The following is an 18,011-nucleotide window of genomic DNA, read 5'->3' on the forward strand; positions in this document are numbered from 1 at the left end:
AGTTAGATTTGGGTGGGTTATTTTGTTTCTGTGCAGGGTAAATACTGGCTGCTCTATTTTTACACTGCAATTTAGATTGCAGATTGAACACACCGCACCCAAATCTAACTCTCTCTGCACATGTTATATCTGCCCCCCCCCCCACCCTGCAGTGCACATGGTTTTGCCCAACTGCTAACAAAAATCCTGCTGCGATCAACTCAGAATTACCCCCAGAATGCGCAGCACCCAGGATCTAGAAAACGCACTGTTCCGGTCATGAGATGAAAGCGTGGGAATAGACCTTATCCAGGAATGTGGGTAATGTGTTATAGCAAGTGTTTTCTTTCATTACCAGTGTTTATGGTAACAGTGTTGAGGGAACATGTACCTTGGGGGTCATTCCAGCCAGGAGACCATCAGTACAGTATGTGGGGTATGTTGCAGCAGTAGAACGTGACTGATATAATCAAACCCCTCCTAATCTACATACAGTATACACCACGCCAAACTAATTAGGCCTTACACTCACTAGTGTGTGTTTTCATTAAAACGTGAGTCTAAGGCTACTAAATGTGGTGTTATCCACGTTCTGCGGGCCACTGGAAGCTGTCTGTGCCTCCCCCAATGCCGATGATAAACAGCATGCCGATGATAAACAGCAGAGACTAGTCAGTCACTGGGTAAGAAGCTGGAGGCTCTATATAGTGACATATTGCATACACAACTTGTAATATAGCTACAGAGAAAACCAGCAACAGGCAACACAAATGACTAGAAGCCTAGAGAAGGATAAATGTAACTGAATATAAAACTAATCAATTATACTGACTGGATCTGTAGGGGGCCCAATAGATGCTATAGCCCTGTAATACACCAACCTCACCACCAGGAGGTTCTAATGCCATTTTTGCTTATTGGCTACGGACAGATAAAATAAGATTTTACACTTACCGGTAAATCTATTTCTCGTAGTCCGTAGAGGATGCTGGGACTCCGTAAGGACCATGGGGAATAGACGGGCTCCGCAGGAGACATGGGCACTTTAAGAAAGACTTTAGACTCTGGGTGTGCACTGGCTCCTCCCTCTATGCCCCTCCTCCAGACCTCAGTTAGAGAAACTGTGCCCAGAGGAGATGGACAGTACGAGGAAAGGATTTTTGTTAATCCAAGGGCAAGATTCATACCAGCCACACCAATCACACCGTATAACTTGTGATAAACTACCCAGTTAACAGTATGAACAAACAACATAGTCTCGGTCCAAACCGATGAACTATAATATAACCCTTATGTAAGCAATAACTATATACAAGTCTTGCAGAAGAAGTCCGCACTTGGGACGGGCGCCCAGCATCCACTACGGACTACGAGAAATAGATTTACTGGCAAGTGTAAAATCTTATTTTCTCTAACATCCTAGAGGATGCTGGGACTCCGTAAGGACCATGGGGATTATACCAAAGCTCCCAAACGGGCGGGAGAGTGCGGATGACTGCAGCACTGATTGAGCAAACAGGAGGTCCTCCTCAGCTAGGGTATCAAACTTATAGAACCTTGCAAAGGTGTTTGATCCCGACCAAGTATCTGCTCGGCACAACTGTAATGCCGAGACCCCTCTGGCAGCCGCACAAGAAGAGCCCACCTTCCTAGTGGAATGGGCCTTAACCGATTTTGGCAATGGCAATCCTGCCGAAGAATGTGCTTGCTGAATCGTGTTACAGATCCAGCGAGCAATAGTCTGCTTTGAAGCAGGTGCGCCAACCTTATTGGCTGCATACAGGATAAACAGCACCTCTGTCTTCCTGACCCTAGCTGTTCTGGCCACATAAATCTTCAAAGCCCTGACCACATCAAGTGACTCGGAATCCTCCAAGTCTCGCGTAGCCACAGGCACGACAATAGGTTGGTTCATATGAAAAGATGAGACCACTTAAGGCAGGAATTGAGGACGAGTTCTCAATTCTGCCCTATCCACGTGAAAAACCAGATGGGGACTTTTATATGACAAAGCTGCTAATTCCGAAACACGCCTTGCAGAAGCTAAGGCCAACAACATGACCACCTTCCAAGTGAGATATTTCAACTCCACTGTTTTGAGTGGTTCAAACCAAGGTGACTTGAGGAAACTTAATACCACGTTAAGATCCCAAGGCGCCACCGGAGGTATAAAAGGAGGCTGAATATGCAGCACTCCCTTCACAAATGTCTGTACTTCAGGAAGAGAAGCCAATTCTTTTTGAAAGAAAATGGACAAGGCCGAAATTTGAACCTTTTATGGATCCTAATTTTAGGCCCAAATTAACTCCTGTTTGAAGGAAGTGAAGTAGACGGCCCAAATGGAACTCCTCCGTAGGAGCAGTCCTGGCCTCACACCAAGAAACATATTTTCGCCATATGCGGTGATAATGTTTTGATGTCACGTAGCCTTAATCAGGGTAGGAATGACCTCTTCCGGAATACCTTTTTTCGCTAGGATCTGGCGTTCAACCGCCATGCTGTCAAATGCAGCCGCGGTAAGTCTGGGAACAGACAGGGCCCCTGTTGCAGCAGGTCCTGCCTTAGAGGAAGAGGCCACGGATCTTCTGTGAGCAACTCTTGCAGATCCGGATACCAAGTCCTTCGTGGCCAATCTGGAACGATGAGGATTGTTCTCACTCTTCTTTGCCTTATTATTCTCAAAACCTTGGGTATGAGAGGCAAAGGAGGGAACACATAGACCGATCTGAACACCCATGGTGTCACCAGACCGTCTACAGCTACCGCCTGAGGGTCTCTGGCGCAATATCGCTTTAGCTTTTTGTTGAGACGGGACGCCATCACGTCTATCTGAGGCAGTCCCCACCGACCCGCGATCTGTGCGAAGACTTCGTGATGGAAGTCCCCACTCTCCCGGATGCAGGTCGTGTCTGCTGAGGAAGTCCACTTCCCAGTTGTCCACCCCCGGGATGAACACTGCCAACAGTGCACTTACATGATTCTCCGCCCAGCGAAGAATCCTGGTTGTTTCTGCCATGGCCACTCTGCTCCTTGTGCCGCCTTGGCGGTTTACATGAGCCACTGCTGTGACATTGTCCGACTGAATCAGAACCGGTTTGTCCCGAAGTAATGCCTCCGCTTGACGTAGGCCGTTGTATATGGCCCTCAACTCCAGGACGTTGATGTGGAGACAAGTCTCTAGACTTGACCAGAGACCTTGGAAATTTCTTCCCAGTGTGACTGCTCCCCAACCTCGGAGGCTTGCGTCCGTGGTCACCAGGATCCAGTCCTGAATGCCGAACCTGCGGCCTTCCAGGAGGTGAGCACTGTGCAGCCACCACAGGAGAGATATCCTGGCTCTGGGAGACAGGGTGATCCTTTGATGCATTTGTAAATGAGACCCGGACCATTTGTCCAGTAGGTCCCATTGAAAAGTCCTCGCATGGAACCTGCCGAAGGGGATGGCTTCGTACGATGCCACCATCTTCCCCAGGACACGTGTGCAGTGAAGCACTGAAACCTTTTTTGGCTTTAATAGGTTCCTGACCAGAGCTATGAGCTCCTGAGCCTTTTCCATCAGAAGAAAAACCTTTTTCTCTTCGGTGTCCAGAATCAGGCCCAAAAAGGTCAGACGCGTTGTAGGAACCAGCTGGGACTTCGGAATATTGAGAATCCAGCCGTGCTGTTGTAACGTCCTCACTGACAGTGACACGCTGTCCAGTAACTTCTCTCGCAATCTCGCCTTTATGAGGAGATCGTCCAAGTATGGGATAATTGTGACACCCTGCTTGCGCAGGAGCACCATCATTTCCGCCATTACCTTGGTGAAAATTCTCGGGCCCGTGGAAAGCCCAAACGGCAACGTCTGAAATTGGTAATGACAGTCCTGTACCGCAAATCTCAGGAACGCCTGGTGAGGAAGAAAAATCGGAACATGAAGGTAAGCATCCTTTATGTCCAGGGAAACCATCCAATCCCCCCCCTCCAGGCTGGCGATGACCGCTCTGAGCGATTCCATCTTGAACTTGAACTTTTTCAAGTACAGGTTCAGGGATTTCAGATTCAAAATGGGTCTGACCGAACCGTCCGGTTTCGGAACCACAAACAGGGTTGAGTAATACCCCTATCCTTGCTGGAGAAGAGGAACCTTGACTATCACCTGTTGCAGATACAATTTTTGAATTGCAGTTAACACTAACTCCCTTTCTGACGGAGAAGATGGCAGAGCCGATTTGAAAAACCGGCGAGGAGGCATCTCTTCGAATTCCAGCCTGTATCCCTGAGAAACAATCTCTATTGCCCAGGGATCCACCTGTGAGTGAACCCAGACGTGGCTGAAAAATCGAAGACGTGCCCCCACTTGAGCTGACCCCCCCCCAGGGAAGCCCCAGCGTCATGCGGTGGATTTTGCAGACGTAGGGGAGGACTTCTGCTCCTGGGAACTAGCTGTGTGCAGCTTTTTTCCCTTGCCTTTACCTCTGGCAAGAAAGGACGATCCACGTACCTTTTTGCTTTTATTTGAACGAAAGGACTGCATTTGGTAATGAGGTGCCTTCTTTTTTTTTTTTTTAAATAGAGTTTGTTTATTCGAAAAAGGATCACCAGTACAGACATAGCGTTAAACATGGGAAATCGGATAATACAGGATAAGCAATGCAACAGTTTTTAGCTTGTGTAAACTCAAAAAGCATAATACATTATATCACATGCACAATTGCTCCCATAGTACTACCAAGCTCACGGTGTAAGGAAAATCTAATGTCCGTAAACAGGTCGTAAATCACATACTAAACATTTTCAATTTTTCCCCCAGTTATTTAGCAGTTACAACTCTAACTAGTAGGCCGTAGTATAGCCTACAGATACTTTTACAACATAGAAAAAATAAAAAAATAAAAATAAAAAAACCACAGAAAAGGGAGAGAAAAAAAAAAAAAAACAACAAGAAGCAGTATTACAATAAAATAGCTGAGGTATATGGAATAAAGATTGATATCGCGACCTTGCCTTGCATGAGCCTAGGACGCACATCGCTACCAGGGCGCAGTGCTTCTCATAGCGCAAGGGCGGGAGAGGAGTATACAGAGGTAATCCAAGGGGACCATATTTTCTCATATTTAGAAATGGCATTGTTTTTCATGTATATATAGCGGTCTTTAAGGAGAGTGTCATTAACCAGAGCCTTAAAGGCAGATACAGTAGGGCGACGCGGGGCCATCCATGACCGCGCAATGCACACTTTGGCCAGGGCACAAATACTATGAGCATAGAGGCTCTCCCACTTGGACCCCGAAGCAGGACCCCCCATTCCCAGTTCACAGAATCTCGAAGTCAACATACTCCCAGGCCTCCCTGTGTGCTCCAGAATCGACCTGACCCCAGACCAAAACTCCTGAATGAACGGACACTCCCACACAAGGTACCAAAAGGATCCCCCATCGGCCCCACATTTAGGGCAAACAGCTGTATTGCCAGCCCCAAATCTGGCCAACCGAACCGGTGTCATATAGGATCTGTGCAAAATAAAAAGCTGTATTTGTTGAAATCAGAGTGACTTAGTCGCCATACCCGGGTATTCCAGGGCTAGCTCCCAGTCCTCCTCGCCTATGGGGCCTAGATCACACTCCCAACGCGCACGGAGTCCCGAAAGAGGGTCTGCATGAAGTACTTTTAATAGGTACGAGTAGGTGAAAGAAATCACCTTAACCCGCTCCAATGAGCTTAAAAAGGTCTTTATGGGAAAATGAAGGAGCGCCAGGGGTGAGTCCCGAAATTGTGATTGCAAGGCGTGTCGGAGTTGTAGGAATCTAAAAAAATAAGAATTAGGTATACCAAATTCCTCCTTTAATTGCTGAAACGATTTCAGCGTACCATCACTGTACAATTGGGATATGGAGACAATGGAGTACGGAACCCACACCGCCCCGCCCTCGAGAGCCCCCAGCTCGGGTAGTGAAGTAGAGTGCCAGAGGGGAGTATCCGGGTCCAAGCCATCAAACCAAAGCAGTTTTCTCATAGCGAGCCAGATCTTCATGGCCTGGAAGACAATAGGGGGAGAGTACCGAGAAACCTTCCCACTCAGCAAAACCTGCTCCGGAGAGAGACCAGGATAGTAGCACTGGAGAAACGCCCATTGTAAAGTGCCGGCATCCCCGCCCTGTATCCAGGTGCTAAGATGTGATAACTGAGACGCAAAGTAGTACATTTGAAAGCTGGGTAAGGCTAAACCTCCATCAACCTTCAACCTAGTGAAGGTGTTCAACCCTATCCTAGGCCTTTTGTTGGCCCAAATCAGGGATGATAGTATACCATTCAGTTTCCTAAAGAATGCCGGGAAGATATATACCGGGGATTGCAAAACAATGTATAATAGTTTGGGTAGAATTATAATTTTTATGAGATTAACCCTTTCAGTGACTGTCAGTGGAAGTTTGCACCAAGCTCTCGACTTGCGTATAATCAGTTGCGTCAGTGGGTCCAGATTCAGGGGTATAAAATCAGAAGGGTTATTTGTGACCTGAATTCCTAGATATTTAAACTGATCTGTCCAGCATAGCGGCAGGGAAAGCTTCGGGACCTGGGGTGGAGGACCAATAACAGGCATAATAAATGACTTGGGCCAATTGATACGGAGACCAGAAAAGCCGCCGAATTCCTCAATAACCTGCAGCAAAATATGCATAGCGACAGCATAATCATGTAGGAATAACAGCAGGTCATCCGCATAAAGGGCGATCTTGTCAACACAAGGGCCCGTAGCGATTCCCCCAATGTCCGGGTGTGTCCTAATCAGGCAGGCCAGAGGCTCCATGGCTATAGCAAATAGGGCAGGGGAGAGGGGGCACCCTTGTCTAGTACCCAGAGACAGGGTAAAGGAGGGTGAAATGTAACCATTTACCAAGATCCTGGCACACGGATTTTGATATAGCAGTCTGATCCATTGTATAAAGTTAGGGCGGAAGCCCATGCATTTCATAACTCCCCACAGGTAGGACCATTCAACGCTATCGAACGCCTTAGCCGCGTCCAAGGAGACCACAACCGAGTCCGAGGGGAAGGCATGCGGAGCCTGTAGAATAGTATACAGCCTACGCAAATTAATAGACGTGGACATGCCCGGCATAAAGCCAGATTGATCCTGGTGTATTATGGACTTAATAACCGAGTTAAGCCGAACCGCCAGAATTTTTGCCAGGATCTTGGCATCAGTAGGAATGAGGGAGATCGGCCTATAGGACTCCAAGAGTCTGGGGTCCTTGCCGGGCTTTGGTAGTACTATAATAACAGCCTCGGACATTGAGGGAGGAAGTTGATTAGTAGTAAACGTATCCGTAAACATAGTAAGCAACTTAGGGCCAAAGAACTCTATATGTGTTTTATACAGCTCAGTGGGGATGCCATCACAACCCGGAGACTTACCGCCGGGGGACAAACCCACTGCCGCGGTCACCTCCTCCAAAGTCAGAGGTGATTCCAGAAAATTACTAGCCTCAGAGGAGAGTCTGGAGAGGGGTACATTATTCAAGTATATGTCTAAGTCTGCTGTGGAGTGCGTCAGCCGAGACTCATACAGATCCCTGTAATATGAAAGGAACAGCCGTGCAATGTCTGGGGTGTTGTCTACAATGGAGCCATCAGGACCAGACATCTGCACCACCGTAGACCCAGGCCGGTCGTAGTGTACTAAATGGGCCAACAAACTACCCGGTCTATCCGCCTGCATGTACAAATTAGTGGCCCGAAACAAAAGGGAGCGCGCGTTTTTATCTGAGAGATGGGCCAGCCATGCCGCCTGAGCAGTCAGCCATTGCGATTTAAGTGCAGAGGTACCCTCTGCCAGATAGCGGATCTCGAGGTCCCTAAACTCGGACTCGAGTGTTCTCTCCCTCTCCCTGCATGACAATTTGTGTGCAGCAATTTTACCAATCAGTGTACCACGTAAAAAAGCTTTAAAGGAGTCCCAAATGACAGGAGCCGGGGCCGAGCCCACATTATCCGCAAAAAACCCCTCTCACTTTACTGTCAAGTATGAACAGTCGCCCAACTGAGCTAACCAGGATGGATGTAACTTCCAATACGACTGTCCCCTCTGGAACTCCACCTCCAAAGATAACATCAAGGGCGAATGGTCGGACACCCCCCGCGCCTCATAATGAACATCTAAGATTCTGGGCAGCAGCTCAGGGGAGACCAGGGCCAGGTCGATTCTAGAGAATGAACCATGTGTGCCGGAGAAGCATGAGAACTGCCTAAGTGCTGGATGCCGTACCCTCCAAGCGTCCACCCACTGCATATTACTCAGAAAGTCTGCAAATTTAGACTGAGTACCCCCTATCCCGGGAGCCGAGGGGGACCTCCACCTATCCAGTGAGACTTCCAACACATTATTAAAGTCCCCCAAGCAAATAACAGGGGCATGAGGGGAAGAGGCAATAAATGAGGTGGCCTTCTGCAATACATCATATGAGAAAGGTGGAGGAATATACACTGATAGCAGGAAGTAATGACAGGAATTCAATTTGCATTCGAGGAACACAAACCTACCATAGGGGTCAGTATTTACCGTAATCAATTCAAACTGGACAGTTCTTTTTATCATGACTGACACCCCCCGGGAAAAGGAGGAGTGAGAGGAATGATACGCCCATCCCACCCAAGGTCTGCGGAGCGACAGCAGTCTATTTCCCTCTAAATGAGTCTCACTCAAACAGACAATGTCCGGGTCGTATTTCTTAATCATTTTAAGTACCAGTACTTTTATGTTGATACCCCGGACATTCCACGCCAAAATTTTTAAGGCAGGCATGACGTCTGTACGGCCATCTGGGACACACCACATATATACCTCGCAGGGTGAAAAAGGCACCCCGCAATCAAGGTTATCTGCGCACCTATCCGCCCATATAAATCAGTAACCTGTATACCCTGCCGTCCGCAGACCCCGGGCCAAGAGCCTAGCCGGTCAAAACCACACATCAGTACCTCACATAGAAAAGAACAAAAATATAGAAAACAATAAACTGAAGAAAGAAAAAACAAATCCCACATAGGAACAAACAATACCCAAAGTACCCAAATTCCAACCCCCCTCCCCGTATACCTTCCCAAACAGTGGCATACACATATCCCTAACCAAACCCAACCCTGGAGATCCAAGTGCCTACGGCAAACCTATACGTAGCATAAAGACCTAAAGTCCCAGTGTAAAAGCAGAACCCTAAGTGTATATACCGTTACGCTACAAAGTCCAGAGCCAACAAAACTAGAGGGTGTTCCCTGACATATACTTGCATGTTGTCAGCCCATTTAGGAGGGGGAACAGGATATCAGTCAGGAGCTAATTGACGGACGCCCGGAGCATATCTGTCCAGCCAGGTCGCCGCCTCCCTTGGAGAACTGAAGAACTTAGTCTCCCCGTCCGCCGCCACACGCAGCCTGGAGGGGAACAACATCGAGTAGGGAAGATTCAAGTCACAAAGACGCCGCTTGATAGGCAGGAACTGGGCCCGATCTTTCTGGACGTCCGCTGCAAAGTCTGGGAATGCCGACACCCGGACTCCATTCCGAAGCAGGGGACCCTTCGTGCGGCCCAGACGCAGCACGGAGTCCCGGTCTTTGTAATGCAGGAATTTGGCGATGAAAGTTCGTGGTGGGGCACCAGGGGGTAAAGGCCAGAAAGGCACCCTGTGAGCCCGTTCCACCGCAAACTAGGAGGTGAAGGATTCCGCCCCATAAGCCTCCTTGAGCCATGACTCCAAGAAATCTTCAGGATGTGCCCCCTCTTCTCTTTCAGGCAGGCCCACGAACCGCACATTATTTCTACGGAGGCGCCCCTCCATATCCAGGAGCTTGGTTTGCATCGTTGAGACCTGCTGGGAAACCGCCGACACGGATTGTCTCAGGGGGCCACAGAGGTCCTCCAGGTTAGAGACCCGAGTCTCGGCCTCACCCACTCGCTCCCGGATACGTTGGACATCCTGACGCAATAAGGAAAGATCGCACTGCACCTTCTCCATTTTGTCCGACAAACGTTGTTCGCTGGCCGCTATAGCCTCCAATACCTGCTGAATGGATGTAGCAGAGGGCTGCATAGCCACGTCTGAGGTAGCCCTAGCCGGGGGATCAGGGCGGGCAGGAGGGGACGATTTGGGAGATGACTGCGCCGGCTGGGTGGTAGACTGGCGGCAGACTTCTCCAACTTGGCCACGGCCGAGCGTTGGCCGTCTTTCACCATATTAGCAAAGCCGAAACCACCGACCAGGTACAACACGGATTCAATTGGGCTCAGCCGGCACGCAGGTCCCAGGTATTCAGTGTCAAAGGGCCCAGCAGTGAACAAGAAATGTAGTTTCAAATGTGCCCCAATCAGCCAGTGATGAGATAGGAGATAAGTGCCAGGAGGACCCAGGGGTATTTATAATCACAATGGAGAGTGAGTGGCAGTCTATTGGGGAGCAGGGCAGTGTGCCCAGAGACAGCCCCACACGTTCCTCCAGGTTTCAGTGCAGCACAGCAGGGGAAAGTGCAGAAGGAGCTGCTTCCAAAATGGCCACCGGGCCCACAGTCTCCCCACTCCTCCTGCAAACTGAGAAGCCCGGGCACCAAGAAACAAATGCAGGTAGACGGGCCCAAAGGGTACAGGGGGGTGCCGCGTCCTCCAGGCCGCTGAGGAGACCCAGTTTCGCCGCGGGTACACGCCTGCGTGCGCCCGCGGCAGCGCGATGAGACGCCACCAAATTGAGGTCGGGGATGCTCCAGCAGCCTAGGCCGGAAGTACGGGCGGCAGCCGGCGCGGCCAGAGGACTCGCACAGGAGACAGCCAAAGGCGCCAGCCGCTGCCCCAGGGGCAGAGGAGACCGGGTATGTGGGGATGCAGCTCCGGAAAGGGGGCCAGGAGGGGGTTCAGGGTTTGTTGTTCAGGGAGCTCCTGCGCCCTGCTTCCTACTCGAATGCCGCCGTGGCCACGCCCCAATGAGGTGCCTTCTTAGTATGTTGTGGGGGAACATAAGGTAAAAAAATTGATTTACCAGCCGTAGCAGTAGAGACAAGGTTCGAGAGGCCTTCTCCAAACAACTCCTCCCCCTTGTAAGGCAACGACTCCATATGCCGCTTTGAGTCGGCATCCCCCGTCCACTGTCGGGTCCACAAGAGTCGCCTAGCAGAAATAGACATAGCATTTATTCTGGAGCTTAGTAAACAAATGTCTCTTTGAGCATCCCTCATATATAACGCAGCATCCTTGATATGCTCTAGGGTCATTAGAATGGTATCCTTATCTAGGGTCTCAATCTCCGTAGACAAGGAATCTGTCCATGCTGCGACAGCACTACAAACCCAGGCCGATACCATAGCCGGCCTAACAATAGTACCAGAATGTGTGTAAATGTACTTCATGGTAACTTCCTGCTTACGATCCGCAGGATCCTTGAGGGTAGCAGTATCCTGGGAAGGCAGTGCCACCTTCTTGGATAAGCGTGTCAACGCCTTGTCTACTTTAGGCGAAGATTCCCATCGTATCCTGTCCTTTTGTGGGAAGGGATACGCCATAAGAATCCTTTTGGGAACTTGTAGTCTCCTGTCTGGAGATTCCCAAGCCTTTTCGCACAATTCGCTTAGCTCAAATGAGGACGGAAAGGTGATCTCAGGCTTTTTCTCTTTATACATGTTTAATAGCAATGATCATGTAATGAATACCTTTAGCCACTTTTGGCTGTAATTTTGCATCCTCATAGTCGACACTGGAATCTGAATCCGTGTCGGTATCTGTGTCAGTGATCTGGGATAATGTGCGTTTCTGAGACCCAGAAGGTCCCGGTGCCGCTGGGACAGGCATGGTCTGACTACCTGACTGATCCCTAGCCTCAGTCTTGTCTAATCTCTTATGCAATACATTTACATTAGCATTCAAGACATTCCACATATCCATGCAGTCCGGTGTCGGCGTTACCGACGGCGACCTGACCATCATGCACTCCCCCTCCTCCTTAGGTGAGCCTTCCTCATCAAACATGTCGACACACACGTACCGACACACTTCACACACACAGGGAATCTCTTTTCTGAAGACAGGTTCCCCTTTAGGCCCTTTGGAGAGACAGAGAGAGAGTATGCCAGCACACACCCAAGCGCTGTATGACCCCGGAGAAAAACACAGAATGTTTACCCAGTAGCGCTGCTGTAATGTATAATCGCCAATTATGTGCCCCCCCCTCTACTTTAAAACCCTCTTTCACCGTGTGTCAAGCAGGGGAGAGTCCGCGGAGCTTCCTCTCAGCGGTGCTGTGGAGAGAAAATGGCGCTGGTGAGTGCTGAGGGAGAAGCCCCGCCCCCTCGGCGGCGGGCTTCCCTCCCGCTCAAACTTTGTAAAACATGGCGGGGGCTCTTTTATATACATGTACAGTGCCCACCTGTACATGTATATAGGTCATTTTGCCATAGGAGAGGTATTCATTGCTGCCCAGGACGCCCCCCCTGCACCCTTACAGTGACCGGAGTGTGTGAGGTGTATGGGAGCAATGGCGCACAGCTGCAGTGCTGTGCGTTACCTCAGTGAAGCACCCGAAAGGCTTCTGCCGCCTCAGAGTCTTATTTCTTCTTTTTTTCCGGCTCTGTGAGGAGAACGGCGGCGCGGCTCTGGGATGAACGCCCAGGACGAACCTGTCTTCCACTCCCTCTGGAGCTAATGGTGTCCAGTAGCCGAGAAGCAGAGCCTATCATTTAAGTAGGTCTGCTCCTCTCTCCTCAGTCCCTCGATGCAGGGAGTCTGTTGCCAGCAGTGCTCCCTGAAAATAAGAAAAAAACCTAACAAATATGCTTTCTTAGCAGGAAACTCAGGAGAGCTCCCTGCAGTGCACCCATCTCTTCTGGGCACAGTCTAAAAACGAGGTCTGGAGGAGGGGCATAGAGGGAGGAGCCAGTGCACACCCAGAGTCTAAAGTCTTTCTTAAAGTGCCCATGTCTCCTGCGGAGCCCGTCTATTCCCCATGGTCCTTACGGAGTCCCAGCATCCTCTAGGACGTTAGAGAAAATGTATATAGCGCACAGATATTCCGCAGCGATCACAGAGAATAATTGAGTCATTCACATCAGTCCTTTGCCCACAGGAGCTTACATTCTATATTCCCTACCACATGTACACAAACATATTAGAGCTAATGTTTTTGTCTTAAGCCAAATAACCTACTAGTATGTTTTTGGCGTGTAAGACAAAACCGAAGAAACCCAGGCAAACATGGGTAGTACATACAAACTCCTTACAGATCGTGCCAAGATCATGAACGGCACTGATGACTTTAGAGCTGTGAGGCAGTGATGCATACCACTACACCAACCGTGTTGCCTGTGTTAACAGCAATGTCAGTAAGAACAAATTTGTGTTTTGTTTTTTAGCCAAATGTTTGACCACCACCCGAAAGTAAGTTTCTAATTTTGGATAATTAGGTGCAGTCTAGCAGGGTGAATAATTGACTCAATGCAGTTCAATTTAAATAGCAGATACTTTTATCACAAAATGTATACACAGTTTAAAAAAACCCAATAGATACATAGAAACAATTAAAAAAAGAAAAGAAAAAAAAACAAATGTTGCAACTTCTTATAAGCACACTGATTAATGATATTATACTTATCTCAGAGATATAGTAATAAGAGCAGTATGTAATCCAAGTAAATATTAATTTAAATAAGAACAAAGCTCTCACTGGAATTAATTAAATAATGGACAGACACTGGCGTCCCAGTGTGTCTTTAATTAATGTTGGTCCGCAAAAATATTATTTGTAGTAAATGGGCCGTAATAGTTACCACCGTGCTGGTTCCTGAGAATTATTGCAGGGTCCTGTGTAATTGCACGTGGTAAATATGATGTAATGTTGCCACTTTTCAATGAATGTGAAGCAGTCCCACTGATGTTATTAGGATTGCTGGTATGGAAAGCCGTCAGTCACATGCGAGGTGTTTAAATGAGGATCCTCACAGCGGAGGACGTAATCCGTATAACTGGCGGTGTAGCTGCGGCCAGCCGGCACTGTCTCACCTATCCTCGCGGCGGAGGACCGTGACCGTCTAGTTCACGGAGATGTTTCCCAGAGACAGTGAAGTTGTATAATTGCAGCAATCTTACCGCACTGTATAGAACAAGCTGGGTATGATCTGACGGCTGTAGTTTGGATATCAGCGGAGTACGGCACTAATAAGCTGGAGACCAAGTCCGTGCTGTATAGTATTTCTTCAGACGTCTTGAGGAAGTCTCCGGTTGCTAGGAGACGAAACGCGTTGACGCCCCTTTTTCTCATTCAAAGTTCTCCTGAAGGAATACTATACAGCACGGACTTGGTCTCCAGCTTATTAGTGCCGTACTCCGCTGATATCCAAACTACAGCCGTCAGATCATACCCAGCTTGTTCTATACAGTGCGGTAAGATTGCTGCAATTATACAACTTCACTGTCTCTGGGAAACATCTCCGTGAACTAGACGGTCACGGTCCTCCGCCGCGAGGATAGGTGAGACAGTGCCGGCTGGCCGCAGCTACACCGCCAGTTATACGGATTACGTCCTCCACTGTGAGGATCCTCATTTAAAGACCTCGCATGTGACTGACGGCTTTCCATACCAGCAATCCTAATAACATCAGTGGGACTGCTTCACATTCATTGAAAAGTGGCAACATTACATCATATTTACCACGTGCAATTACACAGGACCCTGCAATAATTCTCAGGAACCAGCACGGTGGTAACTATTACGGCCCATTTACTACAAATAATATTTTTGCGGACCAACATTAATTAAAGACACACTGGGACGCCAGTGTCTGTCCATTATTTAATTAATTCCAGTGAGAGCTTTGTTCTTATTTAAATTAATATTTACTTGGATTACATACTGCTCTTATTACTATATCTCTGAGATAAGTATAATATCATTAATCAGTGTGCTTATAAGAAGTTGCAACATTTGTTTTTTTCTTTTCTTTTTTTAATTGTTTCTATGTATCTATTGGGTTTTTTTAAACTGTGTATACATTTTGTGATAAAAGTATCTGCTATTTAAATTGAACTGCATTGAGTCAATTATTCACCCTGCTAGACTGCACCTAATTAACTAATTAATTGATTAACTAAACACAAGAGATTTCAGAGCGCAGAGCATCCCTTTGTTTGTTTTCAATCCAATTCATTTCAGTCTAACCAACTGCTTTTGCTCAGCAGCTCTATAGTGCAATATTCATGTTTTGTGATTATTTTTGCTTAATACATATATTATTCATAGCGCCGAGGTTTACAGTTTGAGCCTAGTCTCTAACTGTATTCATAGATTTCTAATTTTGGATGTTAACATCATTTAAAGAAGGATCTTTCTTACGTTCCGGTGCTGATCAATCTTCTGCATCTGCACTTGTTTGTGATTGGTGATCACTTGTCGGATGCCGTTGACGAAGCCACTCTGATCATACGGGATCAAACCCATGAAGATTTTCTTTTTAGAGGAATACAGCAGCATGAGAACCCTGACCTCACATGGTGTAGTGTGTGGGAAGTGTACACAGCCCGCCTAGAACAGAAGGGGGAAATACAAATACCAATTACTATGTAACCGGATTTAAACAGTAATTGAGATTGTCAATTTGTTTTTGTTCCACAAACAGGCAAGCTTAACATTAAAATGCTATGCTATATAGCATCCACTCATCTATTATATAGCGGGCTTTAGTGGCCGCCTAGCCGTTATGCAGTTGAGCTGGAGAGCACACACACGCCCCCTGCTGACCGTGAGAACTGAGGAAGAAAGAGTCCTGCCAGAGGAGGTCCTGAATTTGGCCACCCAAAGAGAGAGAGAAAAAGAACCTTGCAACGTCAGGCACAACGCCGAACATCCTAGCAATGATGGGTCCAAACTACTAGTAAAACCATAAAGCAGCACCAAAACCATTCCTATAGCAGGAACATCTGGACAGCCCTGCCACATAGGCGCAAGCTGTAAAACAGCCTGTAACTACGGCACATGATAATAATACAACGTACGCTTACAAAGAGGTGAATTTGGTGAAACAACTTTTAACAAATATTTCTTTATTTTAATGTAGCCAATATATATCTGCGGATGACTGATACTACCTCCGTCCTAAGAATGGTCTCTTTTATTTAGTACAATGTAACTGCTATTGCTGTATATTTTGAAAATGACTTGCACAGCTCATTAAGGTCTCTGCGCACTGTGGCTCTTTTCCATACTTTTAGGGCATTTTTGTCTTTTTCTTTTTTATACAAGATCTTTTTTGGGCCTATAGACCTTCAGCCACATGGGGATCGCTCATGCAATTTCTTACTGTACACTTACAAAGCCGCTGCCCATAATGCGGTAGAGGCCCTTGAGAGACTCCAGATCATTGTTGGTGAAGTGGAACTGCACCATGCGCGAGTTCCTGAACAAGGGTCCCAAGGTGGTCTGCAAGACAGAGATCAAGACATGAGGCAAAAGGACAGTTCGGAGCCGATTGGTTGATACTTTATCTCTCTCCACGCGTTGATGCATAACCCCCATAGCTTTATTTTACTGGTAACCATTCTACTGCTAGCTTTATAGGGGCTACTGCTTGTCCAATGTATTCTATACAACACTATGGAGTCTATTCATCATTCTCTAAAGTAGGTGAAAAGATTATTTCTTACCTACTTTTCAAGTAATGGAGTATCAAACTGATTCATTGTAAAGGTAACACAGGGGATATGGCAAGGATATTCCTACTTACCTAAGAGTGACAATGTGACCCACCTTCCCCCATAGGGGGACCTACAGTACATTCATCAAACTCCAAAAACTGAAGGTTGTTGGAGTTTGATAGAGGAACTGATGCCATCTTCATTCGGTGTTAGTTCTCGGAGCCCCAATCCTGCCCCCGGGTTGCGAAGTGGCCTCCATTTGTGCCAGCCCTCTGTGTGCCAGCATGAGCCCAGTTCACACAGGCTGGGGTTGTTTAACCAGCGGCCATGATCCCGGCAGTCAGCATCCCAAAGCCGGGATCCCGGCCGCAGAATACCGTCAGGGGCGGGGGGGATGCGAGCGCAACGAAGCCCCTTGCAGGCTCAATGACAGGTTCTATTCCCACTCAAGTTGGAGTAGTCCCTGTTAGTTGGCATGCAGTCTGTCTGGATATTCAGGGGGCGGGATGTAGGTGTCGGCATTGACACCGCTGGTCACATAACTACATCCCGGTCACATATGCGCAGTAACACTGTCGGGTGAAATGCAGCAGCGGCAAGTTTTGCCTCTACTAATTCTCGGCAATAATAGCAGTGGCACCGCTCGCAGGCGACTGCCTTCCAGGGACAACTGTTCCCGCACCGAAGCAACACTGGTATCCGCACACTGCAGCTTGCGGCAATTCATAATTAATCGATGGCTTTAGGGGCACAATGATGAATATACCCATTAATAACTAAATATGCACTCTGGTCTATCAGTTAATAAGAAGGCGAATGCAAGATTTCAACATAAACTACAACTGACAGATGGGAGTGAGGGAGAGAGCGCAGCGGGGATGAGGTAAGCCGGTATCTGGGCTCCATTAATTACTAACAGCTGTCGAGCACACCGTAACAGCAGAGATGTGGACCGGACCAATAAGCTAATAGGCGTTACTGTCAACAATTCAAAATGAGCAATTCAAGAAAAACAAACAAAAAATGTCTAAAGTAAACCAAAGGAAAAAACAACGAACCACAACACAGACGAATACACTTGTAAATTAAACATAACGGATGAAAGTGTCAGGTTATTTAAGGCTGAAAATATAGGCAGAGCATGAGTAGAAGCCAGAAGACTCTGCTGGAACCCCCAAGACTAAAGGGCCCTACTCACTTTGCGATCCGCCGCCGAGCTGTGCGGCGGGGGATACGGGCGAACCGGCGGCGGGGGGAAGTGACGGGGGGAGTGACGTTTCTTCACTCTCCCCGTCACCCGACTCCATAGGAGTGCAGGCAAATATGGACGAGATCGTCCATATTGGCCTGCATGCACAAGCGACGAGGCACCAGCGATGATCGAGCACGG

General features: G+C 47.9%; 1 protein-coding gene across 5 annotated transcripts in view; it reads right to left on the minus strand.

Moving 5' to 3' along the window:
- Positions 1–18,011, minus strand: part of MED25 (mediator complex subunit 25) — a 138,374-nt gene that overhangs the window by 15,470 nt on the left and 104,893 nt on the right. For all 5 annotated transcript variants that reach the window (XM_063942428.1, XM_063942426.1, XM_063942425.1 and 2 more), the window contains exons 14-15: positions 16,299–16,406; positions 15,324–15,512 (exon numbers count right to left, since the gene is read on the minus strand). In XM_063942428.1, the coding sequence (XP_063798498.1) occupies positions 15,324–15,512; positions 16,299–16,406 (297 nt within the window). The remainder of the gene's footprint in view (positions 1–15,323; positions 15,513–16,298; positions 16,407–18,011) is intronic.

The sequence above is a fragment of the Pseudophryne corroboree genome, chromosome 10 (genome assembly GCF_028390025.1).
Source record: "Pseudophryne corroboree isolate aPseCor3 chromosome 10, aPseCor3.hap2, whole genome shotgun sequence".
NCBI lineage: Eukaryota > Metazoa > Chordata > Amphibia > Anura > Myobatrachidae > Pseudophryne > Pseudophryne corroboree.